Source organism: Nannobrachium achirus (genome assembly GCF_963921795.1).
Source record: "Nannobrachium achirus genome assembly, chromosome: 9".
In the NCBI taxonomy this organism is placed as follows: domain Eukaryota; kingdom Metazoa; phylum Chordata; class Actinopteri; order Myctophiformes; family Myctophidae; genus Nannobrachium; species Nannobrachium achirus.
In genome coordinates, this window is record NC_137818.1 from 26158396 (window position 1) to 26178329 (window position 19934).

The window sequence follows — 19934 nt, forward strand, 5'->3', positions numbered from 1 at the left end:
GGCTATAGTCCCATACGAGAGAGAGAGAGAGAGGCATATCATAAGTGTAACTCCAATTCGAGCCTGTAGCCCAGTACCCTATTTATGCCCTGGGCTCTGAATTAATGAAGTTAAAAATAACCACTGCAATTTGAGCACACTGGCACAAGATGAGAGACAGAGGCATCATTTGCGTCAATAGTCGTAAATAGAAACTGTTTTTATACCTGCAAGGGGGGCAGAAAATAAATAAAAGTGAAAGAAATGTCATAAATTGTGTTTGAATTTTATGATAGGCCTAATTTATGTTTTTAATTAATAATAATTATTATTATTATTAACATATTAATATGGGCTAATGGCTATACTCCACATAGCAAAACAGTCTGTTTAAAATTCTACAATTTACATTTTCATTGTATAAACAGTGAATAACAGTTAATTCACTACAATAACATTGTAACAACAGCATGATCATGACCTTGACCCCCCAAATAAATACCTCGCATTGTGTCCATGAGGGCCAGACCGGATCCCCTTGCACCGCAGGTTGGAGGAAACAACTTAAAAGTTGCCGTTTCTTAAAAGGGCTTTAAAACAAATCCATGAAGAAGAAGAAGAAGAAGGAAGGTGCTGGCAGTGGCAATGGCGGTGGTTTGAATGCATGGGGGGGACGCTAGGGTAAGGGGAGGAAGGAGGGAGGAGGAGAAGAGAGGAGAGGAGGGGAGGGTGGGGGTGAGATGGCAGAAGGAGGAGGTGGAGGAGTTTAGGAGGAGGGGGGAGGTGGAGGAGGAGGAGGAGGGGAAGAGATAAGTGATCTAAAGGGGGGGACGATGGGACAAAAAGTGATGATGATGATGAATACATTGGAAAGTTTTTTTGGCCCCGACGAGGGTGTCAGATTGAATGGCCTGTGCGCATGTGCGAAGGTGTCCAAACTGACAATGCTCGTGAGATGAAGATAGTGTTGTTGCTGCTTCTGGGCTCACGGAGGACGACCAGAGGAATCTACAAGCCGACGAGATGAGATCCAAGGCGCGGGCGAGAAAACTGGCCAAAAGTAGGTCTTCTTTTTCCCTTCTATAATATGCGCGTATACGTCGCGGACCGGTCGCCGCACTCTCCGTGGGGGCATATGATCGCCATAGCGTTGTCCTTGTCATTTGTCATATCCTATATATAAAGGGAGGGACGATTCTTTGTCCGGCGAGATAACTTTTTCCGCTCTTCACTGGAATATTGTCCTGTAGGCAGCGAGTTGGAGTGGTGGTCCGGGGTGTCCCGGTCTCCTCTTCGCTGCATGGTGCACTCACTCTCGGCTGATCGCTTGCTTGTTCCCAGAAGTTCCGCGTGTGATGAGAGAAACACCGCTGGTGCCTTTCGTATAGGGAAAAGATACGGAGGCAGTATGAACAAAAAAATAAAAAAAAGTCACTCACTATACAAAAAGCTGAGGTCGGCCTTGTAATTAGCTGTTTTTAGGTTGTCGTACTTTTTTTTAAAAGGCGTAGGTACATTTCCCCAAAGTTAGCAAAAAGTTGTCGAAAGGGATAGTAACTTTTTTTTATTGAGCCGTTCCAAGTCTTGTGAAATCATATTCCTGGCTTTTGAAATAGTGGGCGCTGTAGCACTGCTCATGGCGAGGCTGCAGCACATCTGACACAAGAGTCCAGCGCGCTCTCTTTCACTCGCCTTGCAACTGCAGACGCCAAGATGCGATATTTGAAAGAAATTACAATCTTTTCGCGCAGATTTTTTTCTCTCTTTTTTTTTTCATCCACACCTGCGGTTTTTTACCTAAGAAGAAATTGCACTCCAGCAAGTTTATGTCCCTGGGCTGTTGGACTGTTACGGGGCTGGTTGTTACTCCTCCAGGGAATGCCAATCAATAATGCGTCTTGTGCAAGAAAGCGCCCATACCACACTGAGGACTGTTGCTCGCGTCACACGGAAAATTCATGTATTCAGTTTTGTGAACATGGGCACTTCGTTGTTTGGAAACGGACCATGGCCATTATGTGACATTTTGTTTATTGTTGGTCGGATGGCTGATTGATTTATGCTTTTATGCGTGTTTTAAGTCTTTAGCTTGAGTTCGTGCTCGAGTGCACTTTGTTGTCTCCTGTCAGTTGTTATATAAGTGTGTATTTTATTCAGTATTCAATAGTAGCCCGCGCTTGTCGATTTAAATGTCGGCCTGTATATGTTATTTATTTTGTTCGTATTTTCTTTTATGCACACTCTGTGTGTGTGTGTGTGTGTGTGTGTGTGTGTGTGTGTGTGTGTGTGTGTGTGTGTGTGTGTGTGTGTGTGTGTGTGTGTGTGTGTGTGTGTGTGTGTGTGTGTGTGTGTGTGTGTGTGTTTAAAAAAAATGTCAAGGTGAGTTTTGATTAGCAGTTTATATATGGCAATGTAGAGCTAAAATATGGAATACATTTACACCTGGGAATATATTTGATGGCAAGCTTCATAAATGTTATAAACCTTTTTAAAACACGCCCCTAAATGTTATTCCGTTTATACAATTAGCCCACATTTATGCTTAAATGCAACTTCCAAGGCCTTTGACAACTTTTCAACTTTGCCAAAGCCTTTGACCTTTTATTACATTCGCATGCATCTATGTCCTTTATCACAAATAATGTTACTGTTACTTAACAGTATTATATTTAGTTCTACTTTTTTATATTGTGTAAATGTATTTTTGAACGTTTTTATGAGCAAGAAATATGGCCATTAGGCTGCACATAAGCCTGCATGGGTCGCCATATTTTAAACTTGACAATCAACTATTGTGTCAATAAGAATTAGCACAACATCAATCAAACACGAAATGAGCAATTCAGCCCGTGCATTGTGTGTTCGAGCCAGAAATAAAGCATCACCAACAATATTTGTTGCAGTAATGTCATACTTTGACGATTTATTTATGTTTATTATGTGTTGTGTTTGTTTATTTTCTCGTTAATCTCGCAAGCCTGCACAATAGGTGCCAAAGGCACAAAGTCCTCGTAAAAGTAAAAGTTACCCCCACCCCAAAAAAAGGGAAGAAGAAAAAAAAAACTAATTGGGCTACTTTGTGAAAAATGCTTAAACATGCTGCGGGGACTCGCTCTTGTGCCAGTAATTGTACTTGGTCTTGATCTCTAAATAGCTTTGATAGCCTGTTGATCCGAGTGCTAATGAACGCAAATACCTGGCTTTGCAGACCTCTCACACCGGAATTCTTCCAGGCTCTGAATAGCCCAGAGGCCGCGGCCACACAACCCAGTCCTCTTGAGTTGCAAGTAGCGGTACAGCACAGGGTGTAGAAAGAGAGCAAATGACGAGTATATGGAGGAGAGGGGAGAAAAAAAAGGCTCAACATTCAAAACATGCAGGCCAGCCAGGCACCCATATAATACAGCGCGTGGGAGATTCTCTTTTCTTTTTTATTTTAATGGTATGCCCCATTTTTGTCATTTATGTAACAGTCCCTTCCACTAATGGCCGGTGACACACTAATAATATGGAGCAACAGGTCGGTTATTTTATCTGCCCTCTTTGCAAACGGGTGTTATTTTGGAAGTTCAGCCTGAGCTGCACACGCTGCCTAGGCCTGGTTGCAGCATGAGAAAGGCCATGACACGGTCTGAGTGGGAACTTGGGACTCGGGTGAAAGCCCGCGGCTCGCTCCAAAATCCACAAATCCACCGGGAGGGAGGGCCTGCGTGTAGGCTTAGGTCGGAGGACAGAAAGACTCGCATTGATCAGTAAATACAGTGACCGCTGTAGTGTTTTGCAAACACATTTGCTTACATGTTGCATGTTATTAAAGCCAGTTGGTCGCGAGGCAGTGAGTGCTATAGTTTGTTTGGATACAGGCAGCCCTCACAGGTACAGGCCTAACATTCACAGGTGGGCCGAAAAGTCGTAGCTACTTGAACAAACATCAGACTATGTGTGGCCACAATTAACCGATATGAATCACAACTTGGTGGCTGGGTCTAGGGAGGCCTTCAATCTATATTTATTTTTTATTGATATTATTAATATTACAATAATAATATTTTTGTTAGGCACTGTCATTTTTGGGAGTTATGACTATGGCTTGATTATGATATTTTACGATGTCTGGAACGCCGTTGTCCCGATATGATATCATTGATATGGGAGCCTATTCATTGTCCGAAAGTGTTGTGTGGTATTTTATGATTTTATTTTACAGCTTTTTAGTACAACCCGATTTTGACCACAGGATAGGCTATACCCAACACTTTTACATTTTATAGACGGTAACATTATTATTTATAATCGGACTTTTATTATTTTACACGCTGAAAATCGATAGTATAGCCTAGATGTAGACCTAACAGCAGGAATATGCCTGCTCCAAACATGGCCTAATTGCTCTATATGAATTTATAGTTGGCCATATTGTGACTATTCAAGAAAATAGACTATGGGCTATTCCAGTAAACTGGTTGTGTTCAGATTAAAATCTCATTGTCCAGTTCCATTTAAAACCCGCTCAAAGGCTCAGCATTGCTTAATGTGGAATTATTAAATCTATGAGCTTAAATGTCTTGACTTGACTGCATTATTAGTAGCCCAGGCTGGGCTGCAACATTCCATTCCTCTTTCTGAAGATTATAAATCTACAGGTGTTAGAACACACGCACGCACACACGGACGTAAACATAAAGCGTCACACTTGACTTTCTCATTTGCACGACTCGCGCGTGCGCGCCAACACACACACACACACACACACACACACACACACACACACGCACACACACACACACACACACACACACACACACACACACACACACACACACACACACACACACACACTTGGTAAAAAGAAGTCTGCTGTAGTGCTGTCAATAGCATACATATGCGACGGCTTTCACTCAAGTTCAAGTTGCAACTTTAGCACCTTGTTCAAAACTTGGTGCAGGGCTTATTGTCCATTTTGATAAAACGAATGCAGTCTTGGTCTATGGGCTACTAATGAGTAAGGCTGCGTTTATGACGCAGGATTTTTGTATACCATCCATGATGCCATTGTTTCTGTCTCAAAGGTAAACCCTTTGTGTCCCTTCCTTCTTCACATGCCTAATCTACAGCCTGTGGTATTGATCTTTTTGTATGGGGCCCTTATTAGATATAGGTAATCAAGCCATGAACCTGTGCTGTATGGCTGGGGTTCTCAAACTTTTTTTGCTTTGACCCCCAAAATAAACATGTATGAACTGGGGACCCCCACCCTGACAAGCACTTGGAATTGTAGGTATTACATTTAATCTGACTCGGTTCCACAGATAAATATTGTGAAAATAGCAGATCTACAAGCTCACAACACTGAGCATGTAGATCTGCAATTTTCACAATGTTTGCCTCTTGCTTACTTAATATTTGACAGTTTGGCCAGTTTGGTATTAAAACGGTCTAAAAAATCCTTAAATTGACACTTTATAAATGTGCAGATACTCTGTATACACTTATGTTGGTTTGGTTACCGTTGAGTGAGACTTTCTTTTTTTTTTTTTACATTAAGCTAATCATCTGGGGACCCCCAAACATTATTTGGGGACCCCACTTGGGGTCCTGACCCCACGTTTGAGAACCACTGCTGTATGGTATAGGCTAGGCTACAGCTTCTGATGTTTGACAGAAGTAATAAAACCAAACCCATAACAGTTTAAAAGCAACAATGGTAGCTGTGTTGAACCTCTGGCCTTAACGTTCTGGGTCCCATGCAAGGTCTACTGTTGTCACAGAGCTGAAATATGTCATGATAAAGCTGGCATTTGTTCACAATTAAAGGGCCACTTCACCTCTGGGACAACCCTATCTTATTTTATTGTTGTTTGGGACACGATCAACACAATCCTGAGTTATTTTTTGTGTTCAGTCTGTGTTTTGAGATATTTTAGTATTTCAGCATGTACTAGTGATGCATTTCGCATCATCAGTGATGCGTTTTGCATCATGATGCAAAATGCTGAAATACTAAAATATCTCAAAACACAGACTGAACACAAAAAACAACTCAGGATTGTGTTGATCGTGTCCCAAACAACAATAAAATAAGATAGGGTTGTCCAGAGGTGAAGTGGCCGTTTAAAAAAGAAATCTGAAAAGATGCACATTTTAGCATGATCAAATAAGGGCTGCATTTTGTTACAAGAAGACTGTTGGCTATTCACATTTTCGCCTGTTCACTTATACAAAAAGTTTTCCATTCCAGTTCACCCGCAGCAATGGTCTCTATAGGGGTGTTATGGTGAGACTATGGTGAGCAATGAGGTACCGCATAAATGGAGATTCTGGGATTTCCTCAGTATCAAGTGTGCCATGCTTGCTGCTCACTGGAAAATGAAATAAACATGATTCTTAAGTCAACCGATTGTTTGATTTGGTAGGAATTGAAGATCTCCTCAATAAATTATAGACCTACATAATTTGAAATGATATCGTCGTTGTCGGGTGGAGACCTCGTATCTCCAAGTTTCAAATTTGTATGTTCTTTTGCAAACGTAAAGCCCTGCTTCATCATACAAGGCCGTCGCACAAAAGTAGTGAAAACAGCAGATCTACAAGCACACAACACCTCGCGGTGTGAGGGGCGCTGTGTGCTTGTAGATCGTCTGTTTTCAATAGTTTAAATCATTTTTAAAATGATAAATGCAAAACGAACGGTTTTGGACATACAAGGTTTTCACCCGACAGCGACGATATCTTTGTTTGTTTTTTTCACCTCTTACACTTCACCGTTACTTGATGCAATGCAAAGCAAGTCAAAATACAGCAAAAACTACAGTGTATGTTTTAACAGAGTATTGCAGATAGGCCACGTTCTGAAACTTGAGACACTTGTGGTTCCAAAGAGGCCATTTGCATTCATGTGTGATGATGTGAGTGGTCCTAACAGCCTTTTGAATATAGCAACGCTAGTTTTACAGTTTTACCTCACTGTCTAAACTGACCCACCATGACCTCCAGGATAATCACAGCCTTATGCAACCTTAACCCAGAGAAACTATAGACCTGGTCGGTTCAGAAAATGTAGCCTAAAGGGGTTGTTTATGTGGCTTTAAGATAAAGGTGCATTTTGGTACGATTCATGGGGGAAAAGCACTCACCATCCAGTCACCAAAATGACAATTTATTTTAGCCAAAGCCTAGGGTTTTTTGGAGTTTTGATGTACTGTAGTAACCTACTTTGGGGTGATTTGTGACCGTTTGCCTCAATTTCCAAGTGGCCTAAAATGTCCCAGCGTTCACTAACACATTGTGCATGTTACTGCGTGAATCCAAAGTTGATGTAGTAACCACTTCAGTCATCATGGTTACTTGGTTAGTTGTTTATGAATGTACATTCACACTGTCTACACATGTTGGATACTATTCAATTTGTTACGTCTCGACCATTGACACTCTGTTTATATCCATGGCTGGATAGCTCGCCCATTGGCACATAGTAAAATCCTGTGTGTTAATTTAACTTTGGAGGTGTAAAAATAGACCTGCAACACTCAATTTCTACACATTCAGAGTTGAATCAATGCCCCATATTCTGCTGTGTAGTATGGTTCTGTACCTTGTAGCGCATAATTATGTAATGTGTTCAACTCTGAAACGTTTTAGCGTGTGGCTGTCCCGAGAACTCAGTTTGTTAGGAAAGTCATTATAAAACCTTCATGGTAAACAGTTTGCCGAAGGATTTCACACTTTTAAATTGGCTGTTACTATGAAATTATACTCTTGACTTGACATTATGCTCTTGACCAAGGGCTGGGCCATATGGACAAATATGACAATATTCAAATACCTCAGTATCGATATTGTGACAATATTGTGTGGATTTTTGTGTTTTGTTTTCACAAAATATTCCCACAATGAGAAAAGGCAAATAATAGGAGAGATAGAACAGTATTCTTTTTTTTGTTATTTTTTTGTCACGTATCACTACTAGTACCGGTATATACACTGTATATATATACTTTATATTATACAGTATATATACATTTTATATTTATATAACCCAGCCCTATACTTGACTCAATAATTTGACCAACATTTTTCTTCTTTCCTTCTTTGGACTGTCAGCGTGCTTACTGTGCATTAGGGTTGCATCCTTTATCAGTGATGTGCATTATGGAAAGATAAGCTCCAAGTTCAATGTAAGCTAAAGTTCAGAGGTGCTTTCATGCAAGAATATGCATTTGTTCTCAGGCCCCGATTTGGAAATGTTTTGTTACACCTGCATAAAAGATCAAGATTATTTTGAAAATAGGCGAGCTACAAGCTTGTAGATCACCTATTTTCGAATAGCTAAAAATAAAATAAGAATAGGGCTTAAGTGTTAAACTGTTCCTCGTTTAGCTGGGCACCCTCTGGAACCCCCTCAAGGACCCCTTGGGGTCCCTGAACCCCACTTTGAGAACCACTGCTATAGTTCTACTCATAGTGTTTGGGTGGGTAATGGACTGTATTAGAGAGTTAGCAGACTGCTGAGCTCATGGTGACTATATTGTCCTCCTAATGGCCTGCATAGTACGTTCCACTAGCTTTTCTTATTTCTCTGTTCATGTCCCTCTCTCCTTATCTACATATCAGGCCGTGCACACCTGACATGCATGCATGCATGCAGTATAGGACGGGCACTGGCATACACGCACACACGTGTGTGTGTGCGCGCACACACACACACACACACACACACACACACACACACACACACACACACACACAAGCTAGCTAGCACACAAGCACAGACACACGCACACACAAACTCGCACCTTAGCGGTGACAGATTTTTGGGCAACGGTTGGATTTAACCCCAATCAATCACAAAATGGAAAGGTTGAGTGTAAATGTCTAAACCAGCATGAGTTGACACTGTTGGCTGACCGTGTGTGTGTTTGTGCGTACCATTACAGTTGCTGGAGGTAGTGTCAACGTTCTCAGCTTTGACCTTGGCTGGGTCTTGAACAGTGATGGGTGGCCCTTTATTATACCTGAACACACACACACACACACGCACACGCACACACACGTCGCATGCACGACCACACGCACACCCACCTCAGCCTCACATGGGTCTCATGCCGGCTAAGCCAAAATTGGACTCTCCATACAAATACCAATGCATTAAGCCCTTGCACATGGCTCCAAATCCCATTCATTCCATTGATACGTTGACCTCACATTATCCAGTTGGCAAATATGCGTCTTTCCTGCCATGCACCATGACTTCATCCACCATGTTTTCTAAAAACACAGCAGTTTGGCAACGCAAGGGCTGGCAACCCTGAGAAGAGAGTTAAAGATATATCCCCGATGTTTTCTTTTCCAGCAGACCCCACTGTTTCTCGTCTCTCCTCGAACCCTCCATGTTCAGCCTGAAGACGTGAGGGGGGTGTGTGTGTGTGTGTGTGTGTGTGTGTGTGTGTGTGTGTGCGTATAGTGTGTATGTGTGTTTAAAAATAGACAGGCGGAATATGAAGGGTGGTATGTGTCGGTTCGAAAAAAAAGGGGCCTGCCAAACAAATAAGGAAAGGAAAAAAAGAAATGACAAATAAACCCGGGACAGCCGTTATGCAGCAGTTAAATGCACTTTGTCCTGACCTGTGGCTGCAGGCCGCTTATCCAGTTACGGCCAGGCCACTGCTGGGCAATGTCTAGAAGATTCTGTCCAAATTCTCACCAGCCAGGGCAGGGCAGAGCTAAGAATACACTGTGGCTGTGGGAGTTGTCTCATGGCCCCCCCACCTCCCTCAGACGCACACACTCTCCATCTTCATTTCTGGATTCTGATTGCGACTAAATGATTTTCTGCGAGTGTGATTGTCCACCGCCCGCTGTTTGACAGTGTGTGTTGTTTGCAAAACAAGAGGGGCAAATGTGTCGAGTCACTAATTAGCACGTCTTAGCGGGCCGCATGATTCCCCCCATCCTGCATTGTAATATCCAAAGGATTGCACTGCATTGTGACTAGTCTTATCTGGGACTAATCCTGCTTTGTTTGGTATTAACTCTGTCTGTCTCTCACACACTCTCTCTCTCTCTCTCTCTCTCTCTCTCTCTCTCTCTCTCTCTCTCTCTCTCTCTCTCTTTCTCTCTCTCGCCTTTTACTTCTGTTTCTCCATAATTTTCCCTTCCTTCATTCAATGTTTTGCTCGTTTCCATTCTTATACGGTTCTGAGCTTCCTGTCCGTTATATATTATCCTCTGTGTTTGTCTGTCTGTCTTTTCTCTCATCTCTAAAGAGATATGTAGACTGTGGGGGTAATGGATAGGTATGTATGTCAAAGTATCATGCATGCTACGAGTGACATATACTGTAAATACTAAAATATATCTTTGTGTGATCCAATGGGCTTCGACCTGTTCATTATATGTGGTCAGTAAGACAGTCGAGTACACAGTAAAATCATCAGTGTACGTTAACTCTAAATTGTGTAGATTTGATTGATTTGGGTCCATTGTGTCTGCTATTACTCTCTCAGAATTAAATTGATACTGAAAATGTTACTGCATGCTTACCCCAACACTTTCCATGAACATATCTGTTGAGTTTTATGCTTGCCATATCAAATTCTGTGTTAATTTATCAATTTCTAGTTGGAATTAAATTAAAACAGGGGCACCTGCTGGCCTACTGGTCCAGGGGCATACCACATAGGCTCTGATGCCTTGACAGCGAGTTGCAGGTTCGAATCCCGATCCTGACGACCTTTGCTGCGTGTCACTCCCCATCTCTCTCCCCATTTCCTGTCAGTCTGTCCTATCAATAAAGGCATAAAACCCCCAAAAACTATCTTAAAAAAACAGAAAAAATAACAGAGGACTTTACTGTGTAATGGTGAGTTGGCTTCGACCAACTTGCATATCGTCGTTGTCGGGTGGAAACCTTGTATCTCCAAATCTCAAATGTGTTCGTTCTTTCGCAAAGTAAAGCCCTGCTTCATCGTACAAGGCCGTTGCACAAAAGTAGTGAAAACAGCCAATCTACAAGCAAATCATTTTTAAAATGATAAATGCAAAACAAACAGCTTTAGACATACAAGGTTTTCACCCGATTTACTTCCCCATTAGTTTCATCTCCCTTCTCCTTCTCTCTAACCGTCCAGTCCCAGTGCCAATCCCCAGTCGGCCCTCCATGATGACACTCCATCCTGTCCAGATATGATAAGCACACAAACTGCTCTGTGGCCCTGGGCTGTTTGGACTGCCCATCTGTCTGTCCATCAGCACTGGGCTGTTTGGACTGTCCATCTGTCTGTCTCAAGTGAACGAAGAGATAGGGGTGGGCGATATGGTGATAATTATCGTGGAGACGATACAATGTCTCCACGATATGCCTTTTCAGAGGTATCGTATATATCGTGATACAATTGATGGGGCCTTGTAAAAAATCCTGTTTAATCGTTAGTACAGAGATTCATTGCAGAATTCAATTTAAACCTGCATTTTGGTCTAAATCAGTAGTTCTCAAACGTTAAAATGCCAATGTCTCCACTTAACTCTGACCATATACAAATGAAACCAAATGGACCCGTAAGGGTCCATTTGGTTTCATTTGTATACTGTCAGAGTTACATACTTGTAAAGTTCAATTTAGACCTCCCAAAAGGAACCCAGAGAGTCTAGTTTTTGTCAAGTGACTTGAAAAAATAACCATAAAAACCAACGTGAAAAAGAATCGTGATAAAATCGTGTATCGTGATACAGCTTGGGAAAATATTGTGATATTGTATTTTTCCATGTCGCCCACCCCTACGAAGAGACCAGGTCCAGGGGTGCTCTGTCACTACACCAGTGTCACACACCGAAAATAGCCAAATCTACAAGCTCAAAACATACGTTGTGAAATGCAGTGAGCTTGTACTGTAGTAGATTGACTATTTTTGGCATGTAACACTGTCGCATGACGACGCATAAATTGGGCTAAACCATTTGAACCATAGTGGTGTCCCTATTCTGAGCATGTCACAAATAGATTCGGCGACAGTAGCTGACCTACAACAAGCTCAGTGGTTCTCAACCTGTGGGTCCCATGGGGGTCCCCAAATTATTTTGGGGGGTCCCCAGACGATTAGCTTAATGTGAAACATTGTTTTCTCACTCACAAGTAAAAAAAAAAAAACAACATAAAGTTTAAGTGTATAGAGGGTATCTGCACATTTCTAAAGTGACAATTTTTAATACCTCTAAAATGACAAATTGTCAAATATTAGAGGCAGATATTGTGAAAATAGCTGATCTACATGCTCACAACGCCTTGCGTTGTTGTGAACATGTAGATCTGCTATTTTTCACAATAGTGTTATACAGCCTCAACTCTTAGTGCTCGTCAGGGTGGGGTGGGGTGGGGGGGGGGGTCCCCAGTTAAAATATGATTATTTTGGGGGTCGCGGCCTGAAAAGGTTGAGAACCACTGTACAAGATCACAAAGCGCCACAACAAGTTGTGAGTGAAAAAAGGAGGGAACAAAGTATAGACCCCTCGGGGACCATGGTCAACGAAGTTTAAGTGTGTCTGTCTGTCTGTCTGTCTGTCTGTCTGTCTGTCTGTCTGTCTGTCTGTCTGACTGACCGCCCCCCCCCCCCCCCCCCCCCCACTCCTTTCATCACACCGCCTGTTCAAATGTTCAAAGCCTAGGCTTCATCATCATCTCTATCTTTTTCCATCCCGCCTCCTCCCTCATCTCTCCCTCATCTCTCTCTCCCTCATCTCTCTCTCTCACTCTCTCTGTCTCTCTCTCTCTCCCTGGTCATTATCGTGAAGATGGGCACGCAGTGTCTCATTAAGACGGATTAGGGCCATCTCCTCTCCTTGTCTCACAGGGGCCCGGCCGAGCGGGACATTTCCCCCTTCCTCCCTCCCTCCTCCCTTCTCTTTCTCAGAGATCAGGTTCTTTGATTTGGCCAGATAAAGGGCCCCTTTCATGTCGGCGGGGACGGTTAGCGATTACACTGTCAGGCCCATCGTTTTGCCGAGTTTGACAAATTTGCTGTGGTGGGTGGGCGGGGTGCCGTGTGTATGTGTGGGGATGTGTGTGTGTGTGTGAGAGGGGGGGGGGGGGGGGGGAGGTTTGCGAGGAGATTCACAGTAATTGAGCCATCATTACCCAGTGACCCTGTCAGCCTGTAGCGGCGCACAGCCTCGCCGCCTGGTACTCTTATTTGTTAAATACTTGGCCAACTTTCTTTAGAAACTATGATGGATAGAAAGTGAGGGTGAGGAGAGGGAGAGGAAGTGGGAGTACCCGTCCCCAGATGAATGCCCCTCCTTATTTGACCAGTTCTTACGAGTTGTGAGTGTTTGTGTGTGTTGTGTGTGTGTGTGTGTGTGTGTGTGTGTGTGTGTGTGTGTGTGTGTGTGTGTGTGTGTGTGTGTGTGTGTGTGTGTGTGTGTGTGTGTGTGTGTGTGTGTGTGTGTGTGTGTGTGTGTGTGTGTGTGTGTGTGTGTGTGTGTGTGTGTGTGTGTGTGTGTTGCTCCTCTCTCTCAGTGGTGTCAGTTCAGAAAAAGCTAAGGTATGGCAACATGACTGGTGTCTTGCAAGACACCAGTCATGTTGCCATACCTCAGCAACAGGCATGACACATTTCTTTTAAGAAGTACATTTTATTTTTTTCCCCGTTTCTACGGTTTCTTGGGCTGGATATGGCAGCCTGGAACGGTTGTTCAAGTGCAGCTAAACTTGGCATGTTAGTAAATGCGCCACAATTAACAATAATGCATTGCACCTGTGCAGCTGACCTGCGGAACCTGGGAATATACAATTTTGTCAAGATGGGGAGAATACAAGTGTGGAGAATATAATTATAACACCTTGTTAAAGTGACCAGTTTGTTAAATTTAGCATTTGTAATTATTTTACTGTAATTTAACAACATAATAACCAGAACAGATAGAGAAATTCAAGACATTCATGGATTTATATTTAAAAGTAACTTTTATTTCCCCCCCTAGACCCAGGGTATGGCAGCTGCATAACCCTGCCATACCCAATTGACGCCCCTGTCCTCTCTGCGTGGTGCCGAAACACTGTTATGTCCCATAGTGCCTTATTACAGCCATACAGTATGGAAGAAGGAAGCAGGTGGCAATGCATGTTGATTAGCGAACTAGCGAATTAGCAAAGTGTAAAAGGGTAAACATCTAGCAGGTCAATTTCCAGACCTAATGTATGTCATTATGTTTAGGACCAAATAGATCTATAATGATGGTCAACTCAATTCATTTCCCCCAAAAATGTATAATTGTCTAGTGTCATTCCTAGTGCACTGGCACACAGCTGAATAACACCCTCCTTGATTTCTTTTTTTTTTATTTGTTTATTTACTTACTTAATTATTTGGTCTACTGATTTAAAAAAAAATCTCTATCTATCTATTATTCAGATCACGCTATTGCAGTTGTGGGATTTTGGTCATTGTTTGAATTTTGATATATAGTATTTGGACGATGAGTTGTGAGGTTGAAGATCTGCTATTTTTGGAGCGGGACACTGGCAACATAAAGTATAAATCAAGGCTTAACGTTTTGGGTGGAAAGCTTGGCTATACTTCAGCGTTGTCTGGCGCTGCTGCTGGCCCACAGTGAGACAGGCAGACAGAAGAGAGGGAGACAGGCAGACAGACAGACAGGCAGGCAGGCAGGCAGGCAGGCAGGCAGGCAGAGAGTGGTCTTTTCCTGGCAGGATAGTGTGACTGCTTTATCCCAAAGATTTTGATGAAGGAAATAAGAGCCCTCCTCATTAACCTGGAGTCAGATTGGTTGTGAAACGATGAGTAGGGTGGACTGTGTCAGCATAATGTGTGTTTATGTGTGCGCACATTTGTGTGTACACGTGCGTGCGTGCGTGCGTGCGTGCGTGCGTGCGTGCGTGCGTGCGTGCGTGCGTGCGTGCGTGTGTGTGTGTGTGCGCGTGCACACATGTGTGCGTACGTGTACGTATGTACGTGTACGTGTATGCGTAGGTGTTGGAGGGGTCTTGGCTAAAACATTTCAAGATGGCCCATTAGCCGCCGCAGGCTTGTCCCCTCCCGTCACCGGGATTCCTCTGCTCTGACCCCCGCCCCCCCCGCTCCCCACCTCTCTCCCCTCTACTCCTCCACCCCTCCGTCCCTTCCAGCGCTCCACCCCTCCGTCCCCCCCCGTCCCCCCGCGTCCCATGGGCCCCCCCAGCCTCATCCTGCCAAGTGTACGGTTCCAAAGTAACGATGAGGGCTGCCTGCGTGTGAAAATATTGAATTGCAAAAACATCCCTGGGTGAGAGGGTGTGTGAATGGAGCTTTCAGCACCGAGGCCGACCCGGGCCCTCTGCTACTGACTGACGGACAACAAATGGCATTTTGTGTCCAGGGCAAGAGGCAGAGAGAGAGAGAGAGAGGGAGAGGGAGAGGGGACAGAGTGGGGTAAAGAGAAAAGAAAAGGAGAGAGAGAGAGAGATGGAAAGCGGGAGATATTGAGGTTTTTCAGGCCTCTTCAGACCAGGGGCCCCTCTATGCAGGTCCTGAAGTGCCTTATCACATGACCCGGCTGACCTTTGACCCTTTACTCAGCTATAAGGCCACCAGGCTGCTCTCCGGCTGGGGGGCGGGGGGCAGCGCGGGCAGGCTTGGGGGGGCTTGGCACTCAAAGGCCACTATTCAACCTCCCTCTGTAGCTGCACTCCAAAGGTAATAGGTAAAAGTAATGTCAACGACCTCCACTTTCCCCGGCGCTGCAGGAGGGCAAACCTCTTAAGATGCTCTGATAATGTCAGCGGGTGCAGGGGGCGGACATTTTGGCTCCTTATCCACTTGCTTCTGTTTGGAACCGATCGTCAGGCGAAGGTGAAATGCCAAAGTTGAGCCTGTGTGTCCTTTACGGCATTATTTTTTACAAATGAAATGTAACTTTTTATTTGACATTTTCTCCTCAACAACCAAAAGTACATAGCCTACCTGTAAATATAAAAAAATATATATAAAATAATACAAAAATATGATATAGGCTGTATGTCTTTTTGCCACTACCCATGCACTGGGAATCTGGGAAACAGGTCTATGTATCACCAAACTGATAGGGTAGATAACGGGACATTCTGTGTGCTCGCGTGTGTGTGTGTGCTTGCGTGCATGTGTGTGTGTGTGTGTGTGTGCATGTGTGTGTGTGTGTGTGTGTGTGTGTGTGTGTGTGCGTGCGTGGGAGGAGACATTAGTGGATTCTTGGTGTCTCAGTGGACTGGGTAGGTCACAGTATGACCGTAACCTCCTGTCTCGCTTTGCAACCCACACACTGGCATCTCTCTCTCTCTCTCTCTCTCTCTCTCTCTCTCTCTTCTCTGTCTCTCCTTCTTTCTCTCTTCCTCTCTCTTGTCGAGTGCTTGGATTCTTTCTTCTCTCCTCTGTTTTCCTCCTCTCCTTCCGCGGAACACTGGACTTTCTCTCCCTCCTCTCTCTCGTTCTTTCTTTCTTTCTCTCTCTCTTTCTCTCTCTCTCTCTCTCTCTCCCCCCCTCCTCTCTCTCTCCCTCTCTCTCCGGTCTCCTTTGAAAAGATGCGGTGTCTTTGTCCAGTCTGATAAAGGATGCCATAGTTCCCCTTTTCCCCTTCTTTGTGGCCGGGGGGCTGGCGGCTCCTGTAGAAGTGCAAATGGTATCCTCTCAGAGGGGCTATCCCCGCGGGCCCTGGAGGGCCCTCTCTCTCTCTCTAACTCTCTCTCTAACTCTCTCTCTCTCTCTCTCTCTCTCTCTCTCTCTCTCTCTCTCCCTCGCTCCTCCAGGCTTGGCTAATTACCACCCCACGCCCCCCTCCACCCCTCCACCCCAGTCCCTGGTCTCCTGGAAGCAGCGGACAGCACATTCCCACAACCAGCACCTGGCCTTCTTTTCTCCTTGCCTTGCTTTGATGGCTGACACCCCAGCCCCCCCCCCCCATACCTCCCTCCCTCTCTCCCTCCTTCCTTCCTCTCTCTCTCTCTTCTTCTCTTCTTCTGCGGCAGCCCCACCACCTCATGTCCCTCTCTTACTGACTCTCATTAATAGGGCTTCTAAATTGCTGTCTGACCCTGACAAACTGCTCCTGTTGAAAAGGGAGATGTCGGAGAGGCTGCGGTGCGGCGGGTGGAGGTGGGGGGGATGTTGGGGGGGGGGCTAAAAGGTTGGGATGGGAGGGTGGGGTGAGCTGGTGGTGGGTGTAGTCCATAAGGCCAGTGATTCTTAACCTTTTTGATTTCAAGGACCCCCCCCCCCCCCCCCCCAGTTTGATATGCATATTAGGCCATGGACCCACATTTGATTCAAGTCTTTATCTTCTGGGACCCCAATCTAATCTGAAAAACCGTCAGTGATAATTTGATAATTTAATGCTGAGACTGGAGACTATCAATCGTTTAGCTGGGCAGTGGGTACCCCCCGGGAACCTCCTCAAGGACCCCTGGGGGTCGGGATCAGTGGGCTACTGTATGTGTACTTGAAGTCCATTTACTATGTTTCAGTTGTGGAGCGGCCACTGTATACGGTATATGAGTTGTACATGTTTTCCCAAGGAAGTCCACCCACCCGTTCCTCGGACCGACTGGCCCCCCTCGGGTGACAGAATATAGCGTTGTGAAAAAAGACGAGGACACAGCTTTCATCCTCTGCTGGCCTACATTTACACTGTAGAGTTTGCTAGGATACAACAGTTAACACTTTTATTGTAGCTACCTTCTGATAGACTTGAATTTGTTTTGAATTAATGGCTTGGGGAAAAAATAAATGAATTTAGATCATGATTTCCGGTGTATTTTGTTTTTTAACTGTTCTGAACTAGTGATATTGCTCTAACTGCAATGTATACTAATGCTTGTAAGCTAACTCACAATGTGGTGATCCCTCTGCAGATGGGTGCTCTCAATCTTAAATCAATTTGTGTTGAATTCTTTAAAGTAGCCCCCACATATGCATGTGCGCGCATGCACACGCACGCACGCACACATGCACGCACACACACACACGCACGCACACACACGCACACACACACGCTCAAATATCTAATTTAGTTGCATATTTGTGTTCCATTGCCCACAGTCCAAATCAATAGTTTCCCCAGTGGAATTGACCAATTCATAGCTGGCCTTTGTGTAGCCCATTGAGGGGAGCGGGACAGCTTTTCTGAGGAAAACAAATTGCTCTATTACAACCTCTCTTCTCTGTGATGCTCTTGTGTCCCAGAGGCAAAGCGCAAGGCTCCTATTAATTGCATGTTTTCCTGCACAGGAACGCCAAAGCCATAGGATAAAATTGGTTAGCCTAGCATAGCGTTGGACAGCGTAATACACCAAGGCAACGTTTGTCCTTAAAAATGAGTTATAGGCAGACTGATATATATATAGTTTATAGTTTTTTGCCAGTACTTGCACATGCTGCTGACCATGTAACCATATTATACACCATACTACCACGCTTGGCGCTGTAGAAAATGCAAGAGGACAGAAGTGTTTAAATTTGTAGCTTACGGTAATAACAGAGCTTGTATAATGCAGTTGTTAAGTTAATTATTGTGGAAGGCACATTTAGACAAGTACAGCATTTAGCATGCCATTTGCTGATAGCAGGCTTGCTCAATTTTAGCATGATAGCATGTATCTAGTTTTGGCACTTTCTCTCCTGTTAGGCTGTGTACAGAAATCATGTGTGGTACTGTTTTTCTTCTTCTTTTTCGGATTCATGCATATTATAGTATAAAACAATCACTTGACATTGGGTTATCATGTTATTTTTATTCAAACCTTTTATTTTTTTTAGGATTTATGTAAAACAAAGATTTTACCATTATTTTCTGTACCAATTATATATTTGTATTATTATTGAGGTATCTTTGTACTCTCAGAGATACATTTATAGGGAGGATTTGAATGTGTACCGTAACTAAACATTATATTGCGCTGGATAATGCGGGGATGTGCACATGCACTAAACTAGCTCCACTTGTGTTGCAGGTTTGACTGGTGGCCTACTGATTAGCTTCGTTTGTACACAGGACTTGGCATGAGAGAGACAATCATTAACTCATAACATCATAAACAAGACAGTTGTCTTCCAGTAATACATCACACCCCACACGTGTCCCAGCAAGATGATAGCCTTTCTCAGCATTTCAGGAAATAGTTTTTTTCTTTTCCTCTTTTTCTTTGGAAGGTGGAATTCTCAACTGACCTTTGTTTAATATTACTTGTTTAATATTCTTTGGCTGTTTCTGTTTATTGTCTTGACATTAATGGTTTATTACTTATATAATGGTTTCACTCATACACTAGGCTATATTTAGTTTATCAACGTTAACTTTAATCAGCCTTTCCTGTCATGGATATTTCGTGTATTTGATATAGCCTAATGGCTGCCACCCAGGCCAGACTTCCTCATTACAGCCTAGTTGCAGAGCTGTCCATTCTTTCATCAGCCTATAGATACAATATCCCTTTGCCTTAGCATTTCCTAGCAGCAGCTGCCCTCCCCAGTCCTTTTCTATACAGTTCACACATCATCGCCCGTGGGATGCCTCGCTGTGACATCATCGGTTTGGAACAGGAGTTATTCACCCTTGCCACACATTTCATTCTGAGAGTGTACTTTGAGCCTTTACCATAATGAGTATAAATCATTTCTGCATTATCCCGGTGATAAAAAACCTAGAATGTGGGCAGTGGGCATGCTTTGCAACTTGAAGGCTGTATTTAGGATCCCCAAAGAAAGCAGGAATGCCAAATGTATTTCTTCGTCGTATATACGGCGAAGTCAACGCATGGTGTTGTAAGCTTGTGCATCAGCTATGTTTGGCGTAGGACACGTCATATACGACTAAGTATAAACGTTTAGCATCTCGAAAAACTCTGGTTGGTATAAGAGCAGAAGCTTCCCAGGGCTCAAGGCTCCCTCGCTCTCCGCCTCTCTCCTCATCAACTCAAGCCACATCCTCTCTTTTGAGTA

The 19934-nt window shown here is 43.9% G+C and overlaps 1 protein-coding gene across 1 annotated transcript in view; it reads left to right on the forward strand.

Annotated features, from left to right (window-relative positions):
• Positions 1-1002: 1002 nt before the first annotated feature.
• The window catches only part of prdm16 (PR domain containing 16), a gene marked incomplete at both ends in the record, with an annotated part of 284122 nt that continues 265190 nt past the window's right edge, over positions 1003-19934 (forward strand). The window contains one exon of the mRNA XM_080733337.1: positions 1003-1039. Within this exon, the coding sequence (XP_080589463.1) occupies positions 1003-1039 (37 nt within the window). The remainder of the gene's footprint in view (positions 1040-19934) is intronic.